This window comes from Nuphar pumila, chromosome 9 (genome assembly GCF_984573655.1).
Source record: "Nuphar pumila chromosome 9, dmNupPumi1.hap1.1, whole genome shotgun sequence".
NCBI lineage: Eukaryota > Viridiplantae > Streptophyta > Magnoliopsida > Nymphaeales > Nymphaeaceae > Nuphar > Nuphar pumila.
Genome location: NC_143257.1, coordinates 72,243,053 through 72,260,430, shown reverse-complemented (window position 1 = coordinate 72,260,430; position 17,378 = coordinate 72,243,053). Strand labels below are relative to the sequence as shown.

Genomic DNA, 17,378 nt, shown 5'->3' with positions numbered 1-17,378 from the left:
GATTCTTCCACGGATCTACTGCATTTTTTAGAGAGTGAATAGGATCTCCCATGGGGGAGATCTCGAGTCCGCAAGTCTGCTACAGGGGATTTATTGTTTCCATAGGGTTTAAAACCCGATTCGACTTTGGATTTTTAAAACGGGGTTGCACACATCAAATAGATTCAATTTTTTTTGCAGGAGATCACGAACAAACAGAGGTTCACGATTTATAAACGAAAACATTCCCACGAAATAACAACTGGATTATGCGCATAAAATGAAATCTATAAACCCTAAACTAAATGCTAACAAAGACTGTACTATATGAATAATGCTATTATGAAAGGATGAAAATATCCTAAATGCAATATGGTAATATGCAAACTTTATAAAATATGATGATAAATAAAAAATAAAAAAGGGAGGCACGACATTTTATTGATATTTGCTATTGAAAGGAGGGATCCGATCCACTTGTCGGATGGATCACCCCTCTTTCATAGCATTTTCACTAGAAATCTAAATTTTACATCATGGCCATTAAAGAATATGATTTTCCCAGACATATGAATCCTGTTTTAAGTTGGATTCACCGGCTATGTTAGAAAAACACAAGGAAAGATTTTTACCTTGGGTTTGCAACTAGGTATGGTTGAGCTTGGAGCGGTGGTGGAAAGCTAGAGTTGCTGTCGCCAAGGGTGAGGATGCCGCCAATGGAAGGTGTTGGACACAGTTTGCTGCTACAAGCTGGAGGTTGAAACAGAGCTGCACAGTTTGAGTAGTGAAGCCACTACTAGTGGAGGGTGGCTGCGTCTGGAGATGCTCTTGGAAGAGGTGGCGCAGGCTTGATGTTGCTTCAAGACTGAAGCAAGAGGGCGTTGGAGGTGGCTGAGGCTTGATATTGCTGGGCGTCACCAAGGAGGTGGTAGCTGTGGTGGAGTTGGTTCGAAGTAGCAGTAATGGCTAGAAGTGCTTGGTCTTGCTGCTTTTGATGGAGGCTGGGCAATGGCTGGACCGATTGTAGAGAAGGCTGCAACCAGGCTGGATGTACTGCAATGATGAAGTTGAAATAAGAAGTGGTTGGGGCTATTGACCAAAGGGGGGGGGATCCGGTGGTTGGAGCCAAAGGGGAACCAAGAGAGCGGGGGGGAGAGGGAGGAGAAAGTTCTTGAGAGTGTTAGGGCTCAGAGGGAACAAAAATGAGAGAGAGAGAGAGGCGTGAAAAGGAGAGAGGGTTTTTTGCCCCAGCCGTGTGATAGATCTTAGAGGGAGAGAGAGATAGGTTAGAGAAGAGAGAGAGTATCAATGAATGGGGAAGATAACCTGCCGTATGATGCTTATGGCTTTTGGAAAGAGAGGAAGGCCATAAGAAGGAAGGAAGAAAGGGAGGGAAAGAAAGAAGGAAAGAAGAGGAGGAAGAAGAAAGAATAGAAAGGAGAAAAGGGAAAAGGAAAGAAAGAAGAAAGGGAAGAAGGAAGAAAGAGAAGAAAAAAAAGGGGAAGAGGGGGTCGACCAAGGAGGAAGAGGGAGCAAGGAGAAGGAAGAAAGGAAAGAGAAGAAAGAAAGAAAAGGAAAGAAAGAAGAAGGAAAAAGAAGAAAGAAGAAGAAAAGAAGAAAGGAAAGAAAAAGAGGAGGGAAAAGAAGAAATCTTAATTTTTTTTTTCTTTTTTTTAGATGTGGTGCCACCTTGGTGTGGGCCCACGCGGTTTTTCAAAAAGGGTTTTCAAAGTGGGCGCCACATGGGAGTGGGCCCACGCGATTTCTAAAAAAGGAAATAACTGAAACCCAAAAAGCTTCAATGTGACACCACTTAGAGTGGGTCCCACTTATTATTTTGAAAACCAATTTTGGAAACCAAAGGGGTGGAATGGTTTTTCAGAATTTTTTTTGGATGAAATGAGCTATTTTTGGTAGTTTTGAAATAAAACTCGAAATTTGAAATTCTATACCCCTTTGCAGAGTGGATCCAATATAAAAATTTGAAAATCGAGTTTGAAAAAAATGCAAATTGTTTTCTTGGGAAAATATTTCCAAATTTAGAGTCCTGGGGTAAAAATGTAAATTTGAAAACCCAGGTTTGAAATTGATTTCAAAAAGCTTTTGAAACTCAAATCTGGATTGGAATTTTAAAAACTGGAGTTCTGGATCTCGAAAATGAAATGAAATGTAATGAAATGACTTGAAATGATGTGAAATGATATGAAATGCTAACCCTGGACGAAAAATTTTAAGTATTGGACCCCGATTGACAGTTGTACCAGTTTAAAAGTGATAATTTTGACAAAAATGAGCAAAATGATTCAAGAAATGGTTTTTGGTCTCTACCGGGCCAGAGTGTCTCTAAAAATTGAGGTTTGAGCTGATTGGAATTGAAATGAACTGAGTTCTAGGGTTTCAGAACTCAAATGGATTGACAGAACCAGGGTTACCGGAAGCGCCTAGCTAAAATGGGAAGCGCGCTTCGGAAGCGCGAAACGTCGCGCTTCCGAAGCGTGGGGGAAGCGTCCCCCTTTTTTGAGAAGCGCACTTCCCATCACGCTTCCCCCTGGCTTCCCCTGTTTTTTTTTCGATTTTTTTGTATTTTTTATTTTTTATTTTTATTTTTTTCGCTTCCCCCTCGCTTCCGAGACGCTTCCTAGGTCGCTTCCGAGACACTTCCCGAATTGGTCCTAAGTGGTCCCACGCTTCCCCGCTTCCTAAAATTTTGAAAGTGCCTCGCTTTCCGCTCCCGCTTCCCGTATCGCTTCCCGCTTCCTCAACTGGCAACCATGGACAAAACACTGGCTCAACTAAACTTCTGGACTGAATGCTCGAGAATTGGTGTCATTTTCAGAGAAATGGTAAGAAATGGTCACTAGAGTGAAGTGAGTTGTGGACAAGAACTGAGTTTGAGCTGGAACAAAGGTTAGTAATACTGAGATGAACTAAAATTGAAGCTCAAACACTAGCTCAACTGACAAAATTTAGTTCAATTCCAGCTAAAATGAGCTGAAATGGGTTATAGTGGGCTCCTAGACACTGGAAAATAGATTTGAACTGAAACTGAAGCACTTGAACTTCTGGTGAGATCAAGCTAGACTAAATGGAATATGACTGACTGAGAATGATTGACTCAGAGACAATTGGCTTGGATTTGAACTAGAAATGAGCTCTTTTTTGAAGAAATGATCCCATTTTGGCAGGAATGACTAGAAATGAATATGACCAGCTCACTGTGAGCTCAGGTGAGCTAGAAATGACTGTCATTCTTATTGTTCTGAGCTTAAGAATGAGCTTGATTGACTCTGACTGATATGGGTGTAGGATAACATAAGGGTAAAATGGTAATTTTCCTAACTAAAGTGGGTAAAATGTTAATTTTCTAAAACAGACTCGGGGTTGGACTCCTATACTAACCTACCAGGGTTGGCATCTCTGCACGAGGGGGTGTCTGACAATGGATGAGGAAAATTTGGGGTGTTTACACCCATACCTTGATTTGCTACTCAATGAAGAAATGAAAGGAGACGCTGAAGAAGGCATTGGAGATGCTCACGCTGCTTCCCCCCACTTGCTGCTCTCTCTCTTCCTTTCTTTCTCACGGTTCAACTCTCTCCCTTTCTCTCTAGGTCGATATTGAGAGAGAGGGGGTCACAACCTTCTTATACCCAAAATAGGACTCCTCCCTTTGAGGGGACATCCTTATCAAAATAGACAGAACTCTATTTCCTTAAGGAAATAGAGATTCTTTCTAACTAGACTCTAGTATAATATATATCTTATATTTCTATTATTATTATTATAATAATTATTAGTTTTGAAGCTGGTTTATCCTATCGTGAATGGATTATGGGTTTTCGCTAATAGGCCCACGATCTCAATATCGACCACTATATATATATATATAGTGCGGCGACCACTATATATATATTACATCACTTCAAATAGTAAAAAAAAATATTTTTTTTAAATAAAAAAATCTTATTTATTAAATAAAAAATCATATTTATTGAATTTAAAACTAGACTCAATTTGCGAGATATTACATCAAGAAATATTAGGAATATGAAAGCATAGTTTTATGGCTTCTGCAAGAGGAACAAGGAGAAGTTTTTATATGAAGAATGTTAAAAATGAAAACAATTTCTGTTAAGGATTGTTGGTATATAATAGAATAGTTAAACCTGTGATAGCAATCCGTGCACGACATACAATAGATATGGTTAGTGGGATTGAAAGTAGATTACATATATTGCATGTAAAATTAATTGTGTAATTAGTTTGCTTTTATTTGAATTTTTTGATTTGTTTAGATTTTTGAGATTTTATTTGATTTTTTAATATTTTCCTGAGAATTTGCTGAAAAACTGGAGATATATTATAAAGTTGAAAATCTCCGGAGAAATTCACAACCGAAAAATTGCCTTTTTAAACTTTTGTCACTATGGTCGAGATATCTGATTTTCCTTTTTTTTTTTGAATCAGATCTATATCACTGCCGATAGGTCTGATCAGATCTGATTTTCCTTTTTTTTGGCCTCTTTTTTTTTTTCAAGGAGGCACACCCTAAAGATATATGTATATGCAGATCAATATTGCTTAGCTGTGACCAAGAGAAGAATAAGTAGATAAAGAAATTGACACATGAAAATGAAGCTGAATGACTAAGAGAAGGGAAGGAATGACGATGAGAATAAAAGCGTAAAAATAGAGAATAAAGAGAAGAAAGGAAGACTAGGGTTTTATCAAAGAGGGGAAAATACCAACCAGATGAGAGACCAGAAGGAGATATTTTGAAGATTCAGCAACCTTTACTTGACAAGGTCTTATCCTTACCCTGCTATGATACCATGACATGAATTGCCTCGGGATGTGTGCCATGCAATTCTCACTATATGAATGAGAGAGAAATAAGAAAGTAGAAAGGACAGAGAAGAACTCAATGGATCGTGCCTCATCCCTTGGGTCACGTCCTTCTATATTAAAGTATATTTCTTTGTGGTACCAAAATACCCTTTCAAACAAACAAATAATACAACATTATTCCAATGTAAGAAATGACACAAATACCCCTTCTATGAAATATGACTGTTGTAACAAAAATGCCTTTTTTAAGTGATAAAAATTCTGTTTTTTCATATATATATATATATTATATTCATATGAGTGTATATGTATGTATTATTATTTTAAGTTATACACTGCCGGTCCCAAGCCCGGATCAAGGAGGAGGGTTGCGGTAGGCCTGTGACAGCCTGCATAAAAACTTTGTCATACCCTATGAATATGAACCAATATGAGAATTTCGTTGGGGCGTTCCCTACTGAGTGACGCGCTGTACTCTATAGGCCCGGAGGCAGTGATAAATGGGCAAGGGATGCTAGGTCGTCCCCCAGAAGCGACGCGTCACACCGGCGCCCGGGTGTGGTGTCAAATAGGCAAGGGTTCCCTCACTTTGTTGGACGGGTGGGGGTAAAAAAGTTAGTCCAAGACCAGAAAATTAGGTTAGCCACTTGGAACATAGGGTCTTTAACTGGTAAGTTGGTAGAGTTAGTAGATGTTATGTGTAGGAGAAAGATTGATATTTTATGTCTACAAGAGACCAAATGGGTAGGTGAGAAAGCAAAAGTGATAGAACCTTAGGGATATAAGATTTGGTATACAGGAATAAATAGAAATAGGAATGGAGTAGGGATTGTTATGAGTCGTGAGTTTATAGATAATGTAGTTGAGGTCCGTAGGAAGGGTGATAGGATTTTACTTATTAAATTAGTATTAGGTACGGATATTATTAATATTATTAGTGTTTATGCACCTCAAGTAGGTTTAGATGATTCCACTAAGCGTCAATTTTGGGAAGATTTAGATGGAGTAGTACAAGGGATATCTTATGGAGAAAGACTTTTCATCGGCGGTTACCTTAATGGGCATGTAGGCATTAGTAGGGATGGATTTGAGAGTATCTATGGAGGCTATGGTATAGGCGAAAGAAACGATAGTAGAGAAAGGATTTTAGATTTTGGTTTGTCCTATGATATGATCTTAGCAAACACTTGGTTTAGGAAGAGGGAGTCTCACCTAGTAACATTTAAAAGTGGGGTTAATACGAGTCAGATAGATTTTTTCCTACTTAGAAAGAGAGATAGGGGTTGTTGCATCGATTGTAAGGTTATACCGGGAGAAAGTGTAGCTACACAACATAGAGTCTTAATTTTAGATCTTAGAATTAGACAATGCCGCAAAAGGGATAGACATAGGATAGATCCTAGAATTAAGTGGTGGGCACTAAAAGGAGCTAAACAAGGAATGTTTGTAGAGCGGGTAGTTAAGGAAGTTGATTGGTGTCTCGAGGAGGATTCAGAATCTATGTGGAATAAGATAGCGGGTGGCATGAGAAAGGTGGCTAAGGAGGTATTGGGTGAGTCTAAAGGCGGTGCACCGCTAGGTAAGGATACATCGTGGTGGAACGAGGATGTCAAATTAGCTATTAAGGTTAAAAGAGAGTTATAAAAATCTAAGTAAAAGTCGTGATAATGAGAATTTGGAGAAGTATACGATAGCAAAGAAGGAAGCTAAAAAAGTAGTTCGGAACGCGAGGGATAAGGTATATAAGGAGGTTTATGACAAGTTGGATACCAAAGAGGGTGAGAAGGATATTTATAGGATCTCAAAAATGAGAGATAGGAAATCGAGGGATCTGGGTATGGTTAGATGTATCAAAGATGACACGCAAAGGGTTTTAGTCAAAGATGAGGAGATTAAGGAGAGATGGAAAGATTATTTTGATGAGCTATTTAATGAAAGTCATGCTCAGGATCTTGGAGACTTTTCCATTCCTTTTCATGAGATGAATCGTGACTTCATGCGTGCGCAAGATTCAAAAGAAAGAAATTGCAGAGGCTTTGAAGAAAATGAAATCAAGAAGGCAGTTGGCCCAGATGGTATACCTATCGATGCTTGGAAATGCTTAGGAGAGAAAGGTTTAGAATGGTTGACAAATCTTTTTAACAAGATTTGGCGGACAAATAAGATGCCTAATGAGTGGAGGAAGAGTACTTTGGTGCCTCTATATAAGAATAAGGGTGATATACAAGATTGCACAAACTATCGTGGTATAAAACTCATGAGTCATACTATGAAACTTTGGGAGAGGGTGATTGAGTCTAGGTTGAGGAAGGTTGTCATGATATCGGAGAATCAATTTGGTTTTATGCCTGGAAGATCTACTATGGAAGCTATACATCTTCTTAGACAACTTATTGAGAGAAATAGAGAGAGGAACAAAGATTTGCATATGGTTTTTATTGATTTGGAGAAGGCTTACGATAGAGTACCTAGGGACGTTGTCTGGTGGACAATGATGAAGAAAGGTGTTTCTCTCAAGTACATTAGTATAATTAAAAATATGTATGAAGGAGTAGTAACCAATGTCCGCACTTGTGGAGGGGTGACAACCAATTTTCCTATAACGGTTGGGTTACATCAAGGATCTGCTTTAAGCCCTTTCCTATTTGCTATAGTGATGGATGAGCTTACGAGATCAATTCAAGAAAATGTGCCGTGGTGTATGTTGTTTGCTGATGATATTGTTTTGATTGATGAGTCTAGAGCTGGGGTTAATGCTAAGTTAGAATTATGGAGACAGACATTGGAAGCAAGAGGTTTTAAGTTGAGTAAGAGTAAGACAGAATACATGGAATGTCGATTTAGTAAGCAACAAAATAGTGATGGGAGTGTAGTGAAGCTTGGTGAGCAAGAAATACCGGTGGATGATTCTTTCAAATATTTGGGATCTATCATTCAAAAGTATGGAGAAATTGATGGAGATGTAAATCATAGGATAAAGGTTGGGTGGATGAAATGGAAGAGTGCAACTGGAGTGTTGTGCGATCGTAGAATGCCATTGCGGTTGAAGGGAAAGTTTTATAGGACGACTATTAGGCCCGCTTTACTATATGGTATGGAATGTTGGGCTGCCAAGAGACATTATATTCAAAAAATGAGTGTAGCTGAGATGCGTATGCTGAGATGGATGTGTGGAAATACAATAAAAGATAAGATTCGGAACGAGGAGATACGTAAGAAGGTAGGCGTTGCAACCATTGAAAATAAGATGAGAGAGAATCGTTTACGGTGGTTTGGACATATTCGACGAAGGCCTAATGATGCTCCAGTTAGAAGGATGGAGAAATGGGAGAATATATTAGTTAAAAGAGGTCGGGGTAGGCCTAGTTAGACATGGATGGAGGTGATAGGAAAGGATATGAATGCTTTGAACCTCACCGAGGACATGGCATTGGATAGAAATGAATGGAGGAGAAGGATTCATGTGGAAGACCCAGAATGATTTTCTTTGTTGGTTCATATCGCCGACCCCCATTGTTTTGGGATGAAGGCGTAGTTGTTGTTGTTTTTGTTTGTTGTAAATTCTTTTTCTTTCCTTTGTAATAGGTAATACCCTTTAGGGGTATTGTAGTAATTTTTTATGTAATAGGCTCTGCCCATTAGGGGCAGAATGGTAATTCTGTACATGTAATAGGCTCTGCCCTTTAATGGCAGAACTGACCTCTTTTTTATTCTGTCCTTTGTACTTTTGTAAAGGGCAGTTTTGTGTTTTAGTCAATATAGCTGTTGGGAATCTCCAACAACTATATTCAGTTTTGTCTTTTATTGAATATAGCTGTTGGAAATCTCCAACAGCTATATTTCTAGCTGTTAGCCTTTCCCAACAGCTATATGGGTCCTCTTGGCCCTCTTGTTTATATATAAATAGAGACCTCTTGTCCCATTAGATGTAATGTTTTCCTAAGCATTGTCTGAATAAAGATTATTATTTTTTTATGCTTTTTATGTTCTTTTGTGTATGCTCTTTGGTGCTTCTTATGATCTCATATATTTGTCATTGATTGACTTGTGTATTTTCCCTTTGTGGACTTGTGCTTGTGTACATTTAGGCTCTTTGTAGCCATTGTATGCACTTAGGTGCTTTTGTATTGCCTTTGGCATTTGTATTGTCCCTTGTAGGGCTTGTTTTTGTGCTTATGTACATTATTGTTTGCTTTCTGCTTGATTCTTTGATCTATACTAATGATTCTTTTGCTGACAACCTAAACTATGCCACTTACTGGAGTTCCCAACATAAATGTGCATGTCATGCCAATATGTATGAGTGTATGCCCGAATGCACGGTTGATCTAGTTGCACGAGAGAACATACATTACAAAATTTTCTGTCAATAGCAAGATAAAGCTAAGTGGGAGAAATAAATTCTGTTAATGGTTTTTTTTTTCACAAGGCTGTTAAATGATTTCAAAGAAATACTTAGCAGCCTTTTATATTAGTAAACCATTGTGGTTTAATGCTTCAAAACATCTACCATTTCCTCTTACATGATTTTTCAACCAGTGAATCACAATATGACGCAGCACTTCAAGATGATCAATTGTTTGAAATCAATAATAGCTTGGGAGAAATAAATTCAATTTTTTTCACAGGGCTGTTAAAAGATGACAAAGAAATACTTAGCAGATTGTTGTATTAGTAAACCATTGTGCTTTAATGCTTCAAAACATCTACCATTTCCTCTTACATGATTTTCAACGAGTGAATCACAATGAGGAAGTATTTCAAGATGATCAATTAAACTTTGCTGAGTGTTTATAATGGGACTGCTTCGCGTACAATCTTTTCCCTGCTGGTCCTTAGAAATCATGGACCACCCAGTTTATTTCTTTCATAGCTTCAGTTCTTTGAAAATAGGTTCTTGATTAATTACAAAAGATTATTGTTTTTTTCATAAGATATGGTGTTTTAATTGCATTATATTGTTTACAAGCTGATGGTTCAGTCAATGGGAATGGAAAATCAGTTTCAGCCCCTTCAGCCAAAGCGCATCAAGGCCACATTCACATGCCTCCTGAACTATTAGTTAGTCTTGATATGTCAAGAGATATATTAAGGTCATTGTATTTGCTGCCTTCTTTGATCCATCGGTTGGAATCAATGATGTTAGCCACTCAGCTTCGAAGGGAAGTTTGCAGTCATTCAAGTGGTTGTCAGATTCCATCTAGTTTGGTAATTACCTGTACCACTGTCAATCTGCTTCTTTTATATACCTCTTCAGTATATATCAAGAGCATGAATTCTGGTTTCTGATGATTCATGCGAATTGTGTTCAGATTTTGGAGGCTCTTACAACTAAAAGGTGTTCAGAAGATTTCTCCCTGGAGCGTTTGGAATTCCTTGGAGATTCTGTTTTAAAATATGTTGTCAGCTGCAATCTTTTTCTGAAATATCCAGAGAAGCATGAAGGACAATTGTCTGCTCGTAGATCATGGGCTGTATGTAATGCAACACTTCATAGACTGGCAACTGATCGCAAGTTGCAGGTAGCATCCATACCGGTACACAAATTGTGATAGCTTCTTTGTATTTGTTGGACAAAGTCCCCCAGTGGTGATGTGGTCAAGTAATATTTTTTATCCCGGCAACAATTCTTGTTTTTTATTATTCTTAGCGTGACATGTAAATACTACTCTTCATATAGGTACTTTTCCATTTTATGTCTCTTTCGTATTCTCAATTTTCTTTTTCGTATTTATCATGGCAAACTAGTGCTCCCCCTTAACGCCCCAAAATTTTAAACTTGTAAACCTTTGAAAAATACTTAGAAAACCTTTTATTTTTCAGAGTTTTTATTTTAAAGAATCAGCAGAAACGATTTTGAAAAGTAAGACAAACAAGTTGACAACTTTGGGTACGTTAGCGTAGAAATCCATCATCGAAAACCATCATTATCAAAACCAGTTTAGCAAAACAACAAGTGAGTCAAGAATGCATTAATGAAAACTTCCAGTTATACAAAATTTTAGGTTTCCCCTTATACCAAATTTAAACCCGATCAGGTATCCCGAAGACAAGACTGTGAACAGAGTAGTGAAGTCTCAGGCCATCTCGCACCTCGCCATCGGCTGTCTGAAAAAACTACTCGTCACCTGCAACTATAAAATGGGTCAGTTTCGCGAGAAATTGATAGGTACGCAAGTGAGACAATATGAAACAAAAATTAAGGCAATCTGAATTATGCTAGCAGTTTAAATCAGTAATTAAGTTATACTAGCATGAAAAATTGATTCCACAAACTACGATAATTGACAGAATATAAGCATAAGCAATTTCACGACAAGTAGATGTATTAATCATAAGATGCAAGCAATTGCACATCAAGCAGTTCTATTAATCACAATGTGTAAGCAGTTTGTAAATCACAAGCTATAAAGCAATTGCACAATAAGCAATTAATTTAATCACAAGATACAAGCCGTTACATTAGTCATAAGTTGTAAACAGTTCATAGATTACGAGCTGTAAACAATTGCATAAAAAACAATTCTATTAATCATAAGAGACTTGAGCCAACAAGTGTTGTGAACATGATATTTATTGTTTCGATATTAGTTGGCTTGTGAGTACGCACAAACGCGAAACGTAGAAACAACCGAGACTGAATCGGGGGTTTGTTATGCTATATATTTTATGATACTTTGGATAGCTAGCTGAGTCTGCTCCTAAGGGGACGGTCAATGACCAAGAGAGGATTCTCCAAAGGCTACTCGTACAAAGGATACATCCAACTTCTGCAGAAGTCTATGACAGCTACTACCTAAAATAATTTTTGGTAGTCCCTCTTCCCTAACTCCGATGACTGTGGAAACTGAGTCATTCGCTCGTGGAATAGTTGTTAACAACCTATCCATCAGAGTTTTGTACCATGCATCATCTCTCTTGATGAACCGAAAGAGGCGAATGGGCGCGACAGGGGTTACTTAACTGCCGCCTCATTCCACATGCTCTGGTCCTTTAGACCCACTCGAGCATCTTGCCTGTGAAGGCGAATCATCACTGTTCTTATGTGTTTCAACAAGTGCACATTGCACGCTTCGAGCTTACCAACGACCTCTCATCCCACTCATCGTAGAATCATACTTGTCCAAAGGTATGGTTATTGTTAAGATTAGTCGACCATCTGAAGGTCCTTTTATTCTTAAAGTTGTTTTTTAGTATTTTATATATAATGAGGGACCCATATGTAATTCTCTTTTTAGACTAACCTCTATTTAAACTAGAGGAGATTAGCCCTAATAAATTAACAACTTTCCCTCTCTCTCTCTATCTCTGCCTCGGTTCCTGTGTGCTCCATTAAAGTTTCAACATGGTATCAGAGCAACGTGCGATCTTGGGTGCCTGAGTTCCAACATCATCTTTCCTCGAGCAACATCTCATCGGATAGTCAGAGAAGATCAACATCTTTCTCTACTGATCAGCGTTCTGTCCTTCTTTGTGAAGATCAGACCTGGCGATAAATCTGCAGTCAGACCTAGTCACGACTATGAAGATCTGACTAGAGATCATGACTCAGATCTGAAGCCAAGATCTGGAAGCTGTATAAAGACCCAACATGAAAATCGTGTGAAGGTGGATCGCATGAAGACAGATCGTGTGTAGAAGATCGGGCGCGAAGGTGGAAATCGTGTGAAGGTGGAGAGAAAGACCCAATGATTGTGGAACCATATCAAATGGAGATCTGGACTGTTGAAGGTATTTTCTTTTGTCAGATGCTGATATGGAATCAGATTTGACGTCAGGTCCGGTTGTCGCAAAAGGAAGAAAGATCTAGAAGGAAGTTGCGCAGAAACAACAAGGTGTTATGGTGAAGGCCTATTACAGACCACTATCTGCGTATTGTGGAGTTTTTTTTTGAAGTTGATCTGATACAGATCTGGGTATTATGGTGAAGGCCTATAAAAGTCGTTGATCTGCGTAGTGTGGAGCAGATCTTTAGTACGTGAAGTTTTTTTTTTTGTGGAGTGGAGAGTTTTTTTTTTGGATAATCGATTTTTTAAGTTGTGACAGTGTTGGATCGCGTCCTCCATATGGTGATTCAATCAGCCATGAGTTCGTCAGTTAGAATTTTCGAGATTGAAGTCGGAGAGTATAATAGTCTGAAAGCCAGGTAACTGCTACTGAATCAACAGAGTTGAATCTGTCCTCAAAGCGTGTTAATAGTGGTAGAGTGGAGGTTGAATAATTCTACAGTTTCGGGCATGAACCAGACACATCTTTATCGTGTTGGATGTGTGGTCTTGATATGCAACCTATAGCCATCATTTGTTGAGGTGGAAGGTTTTGGTCAAGTTTCTTTAAAATTATATTTGAAGTTTGGATCTGAACAGTCGACGGTCGTGCATCTCAGATTTCATTGGTGAAATCAAAACTTGCTAGAGTCGGTTTCATAGTTCGTTGTTGGTGTGCACGTGTGGTTGTACTTGCGTTTTTGAATCAAGCCCATTATTTTATCTTATGGCTCAAGTGATTAAATCAGATGCAGATTACTCGAATGATTATGTAACTCTTAGCAGGGCTAAATATGACGAGCTCCTTGCTTTACGCTCATCCATTTCGAAATCTTCTGTTGCGGAGGTTGCGTGCTCAGCAGATGATGGCCTATCTGACCAAGGTGGTAGGTGGATCATTGATTTAGGCTCATCCACTTGTGCGAAAATTCGTGTAACTTTTTAAGTTTAAAACCTATGTCTGATAAAAAAGGGGTAGTTCTTGCTGATGGCAGCTCTTCCCCAATCGTATGGCAGGGAAACATGTCTATTTCCCCTACTCTTCAATAGTCGAATGTTCTTCATGCTCCCTCCTTTTCACAGAATTTATTATCTGTCAGTCGAATGACAAAAGAGCTTAATTATAGGGTGATTTTTTATCCTATGGGTTGTACTTTTAAGGACTTGCTGACGGGGAAGAGGATTGGTGGCGGCTAGGAGGAAGGTGGTGTGTATTATCTACATCAACCAGTGGGTTCGGTCTATTCTGCTGTTACATCATCCTCAAGTCCTCTATTGTGGCATCGTCGTCTAGGTCACCTTCCAGTGCTAAAACTTCATCGTGTCATTCCTCATATACCTCCTTCTGTTTCTTTTCAGTGTGAAACATGTCAATTGGGAAAACATTGCCGAAACTCCTTTCCCTCTAGTCAGAGTCCGTCAAGTCAAAGATTGTTTGATCTCCTTCATGTCGATGTATGGGGTCAGAGTAGGATTCCTAGTAGGACTCAGTGTCGTTATTATTTGGTTATTGTTGATGATTTCTCAAGGTTATCGTGGGTGTTCCTGTTAAAAGATCGATCTCAAGGCTCTATCATTCTTAAATCTTTAATCACTGAAATAAAGACTCAATTTGACTTGTGTGTTAAGATTGTTAGCACTGATAATGCTCTTGAATTCAAATCCAAAGACTTACTTCAATTCTATTCTGCTAATGAGATTCAACCTCAATTTATATGTCCCCATACCTCCCAGCAAAATGGTGTGGCGGAGATGAAGCATAGACAAATCCTCAATGTCGCTCGGTGCCTAATGATTCAATCCAATATGCCTGCGTCATACTGGGGTGATGCGGTTTTGACTGCCGACTTTCTCATAAATCGCATGCCTTCAAGTTTTGTAGAAGACCAGATCTCAATTCAAATTCTCCATCTAGAGGTTTCTCTTTTTCCTATCTCCCCCTAAAGTTTTTGGATGTGTGTGTTTTGTACATAAGCTGGGTCCTAATCGAGATAAACGTGATTCACAGTCCATTAAATGTGTTTTCCTTGGGTATCCTAAGAATAAAAAAGGATATCGTTGCTATGACCCCACTTTCCATAAAGAGTATGTCAGTGCAGATGTTACTTTCTTTGAGTCTATTCCATATTTTTTGAGTACTACTCCAAGGCTATAGGAGAGCCATGGAGATATCCTTCTACCATTTTAAAATGTAAAACTGTACATATATATATTATTATTATATATATATAAATATATTTTTCATTTCTTTCTTTTCTGTAATTTTTTTCCTTTATTTTTATTTTTTGTCTTTATGTTACCTAGTTCAGTTTGAACTAGAATGACTATTCCTAGTCAAGTCTTGTCCAGACTTTACTAGCAATAGAGCTGTTGGACTGACAGTCCAACAGACTGACCCAGTCCAACAACTCTATTGAGCCCTCTTTCAGCTGTGTATATAAAGGGTTGCAGCCCTTCTTGTATTTTATCCCAATGCTTCTTAAGCAATTGGTTTTTCATGTCAATAAAGAATACATTTTTATTTTTATTTTGTTTTCAGTTATACCCTTTATAAGGGTTATGCTTTAGTGTCATTCTTGACACTTGCCCTTGTGAATCTAAGCTCGTGTTTCGAAGATCCCCATTTCATTTCATGGTATCAGAGCCGCGGAAGTACTAAATCTCGAGGAAAAGCTGCCTCGGTTTTCATGCCCGTTTGCAAAAGTGTTCGCTACTTGAAGAGAAGTGTTTTATCACTTCATTGGGAAAGATTTCACATCTTGTTGTATTGTTTTTTTTCTTTTCTTTTTCATTTTCCTTCTTATTTCTTTTTTATCCCTATTCTTTCTCTCCTTGTAATCGATGGATGACAATGATAAAGTCACCATCATGCCTATGAAACTAAGCGATACGAATTATGTAACATGGGCTTCAATCATGAAGCATCGTATATAGGGAAAAGGCCTATGGGGGATTGTGGATGGTTCTGATTTGGAACCTAAGCTATCTCTTACTAAAAAGGAGGGAGATAAAGAGGTCCCTCTATCGGAAGAAGAGAAAATCAAGGCTATTGCCTTATACAAGAAGAAATGGAAAGAATGAAGAATATCTCATGCGAAGATAATGTCATGGCTTATTAATAGCGTTGACATTAAAAAATGCTCAAGTCTTGCCAAATTTGATCATGCTGATAAGGCATGGGAATACCTTAAGAATATATATTCCCTTAAAGATATTGCACACGTGTGCAACCTCCAAAAAAAAGTTCGAATGATGACACAAGGAGACAAAACTATTCATGAATATTACAATGGGTTGTCCGAACTTTGGGAAGAACATTCCCTTTTAGAACCAAAGTGGCATTGTGCCGAAGACATCGAGCTTCGTCAGAAACAACTCGATGCTGAACATTTTTACCAGTTTATCACTGGATTAAGGCCGGAATTTGAAACCACTAAATCGACCCTACTTCACCGGGGAAAAATTCCTTTTATTGTTGAAACTATTGAAGAGTTAACAATAGAAGAAAATCGTCTCCGGAAAGGTTCTTAAAAAATTGAAGATGATTCCGTTTTAGCTGTGTCTAGACCAGGGAATCATGTTCGATCATATAGGTCTCCTCACTTTAACCGACAAAATGGTGACTATGATAAGCAGGAAGTTATTTGTCATCACTATCATAAACCGGGATACTACAGGGCACAATGTCCCAAACTTAAGGAGCTGAGAGAAAAAAGAGCTGCAATTGTTGGATCGGAGCCTAAAGATCAGGATGCACCAGTTTCCCTAGCTCAACTAATGGAGATTCTTCAGCCTCTCATCAAAGGTGCCTCTTTCTCATCTGAAGCTTCAACCGGTGCAACAACCTCCTCTTTTTCTGATCCAGGTAAAATTTCTTGGCTCCTTGACTCTAGTGCATCTTTTCATATGACCCTAAATAATCAAAGTCTATTCAAATGTGTTAAAAATAAAACAAGTGTGTCAAAGGTCTTTACTGCTGATGGGACTTCTCTTGAAATAGAAGGAATATGAAATTTTGAAAAAATTTATAAAATAAAGAAATTTTCTATTATAGAAATTAGACATGTTCTCAAATTAAATTTAAATCTTTTATCTATATCTCAAATTTCTGATTATGGGTGTAATATTTCCTTTTCTTCTCATGGTTGTTGGGTACATGATCGCCAGTCAGACAAGCTGATTGGGGAAAGCCATAGAGAAGGTGAACTCTATTACATGGATTTTTTGGAAATGCCGAATAAAGCTTTTTGTTATAATATTCAAAAAATAGAGTTGAAACTGTGGCATAAGAGACTTGGTCACCCACACATAACCAAAATCCAACATTTTCCAAATCTAGGAAAATTTTGTAACTTTGAATCATTTGATTGTAAAGATTGTATTCTCGGCAAAATGAAAAGATTACCATTTCAGAACAAAACCTTTTTCTCTTCAAGACCACTTGAATTAATACACTCGGATGTTTGGGGTCCTGCACCAGTAATTTCTAAATGAGGATTTGTTTACTATGTTATTTTTGTCGATGATTTCGCCCAACATACGTGGATTTACTTTCTCAAACATAAGTCTGAAGTATTTTCATACTTTCATACTTTTCATAATATGGTTAAAAACAAGTTTCAAAATGATATCACTATTTTTTGCATAGATTCAGGGGGAGAGTATTTATCCATAGATTTTCAAAATTATCTTAAATTACATGGCATCACACATCAAAGATCTTGTCCTTATATACCTCAACAAAATGGACTGGCAGAACGAAAACATCGCCATATTATAGAAACC

General features: G+C 38.0%; 1 protein-coding gene across 4 annotated transcripts in view; it reads left to right on the top strand.

Annotated features, from left to right (window-relative positions):
* The window catches only part of DCL3 (dicer-like 3), a 145,061-nt gene that overhangs the window by 76,467 nt on the left and 51,216 nt on the right, over window positions 1-17,378 (top strand). The window contains exons 18-19 of one of the 4 annotated variants that reach the window (XM_090017660.1): window positions 9,830-10,035; window positions 10,140-10,349. The exons of 1 other annotated variant lie outside the window; for it this stretch is intronic. In XM_090017660.1, coding sequence (XP_089873786.1) covers window positions 9,830-10,035; window positions 10,140-10,349 — 416 coding nt within the window. Of the gene's footprint in view, window positions 1-9,796; window positions 10,036-10,139; window positions 10,350-17,378 lie in introns of all 4 variants that reach the window. 2 more of the 4 variants (XM_090017659.1, XM_090017658.1) reach the window with 2 other exon arrangements.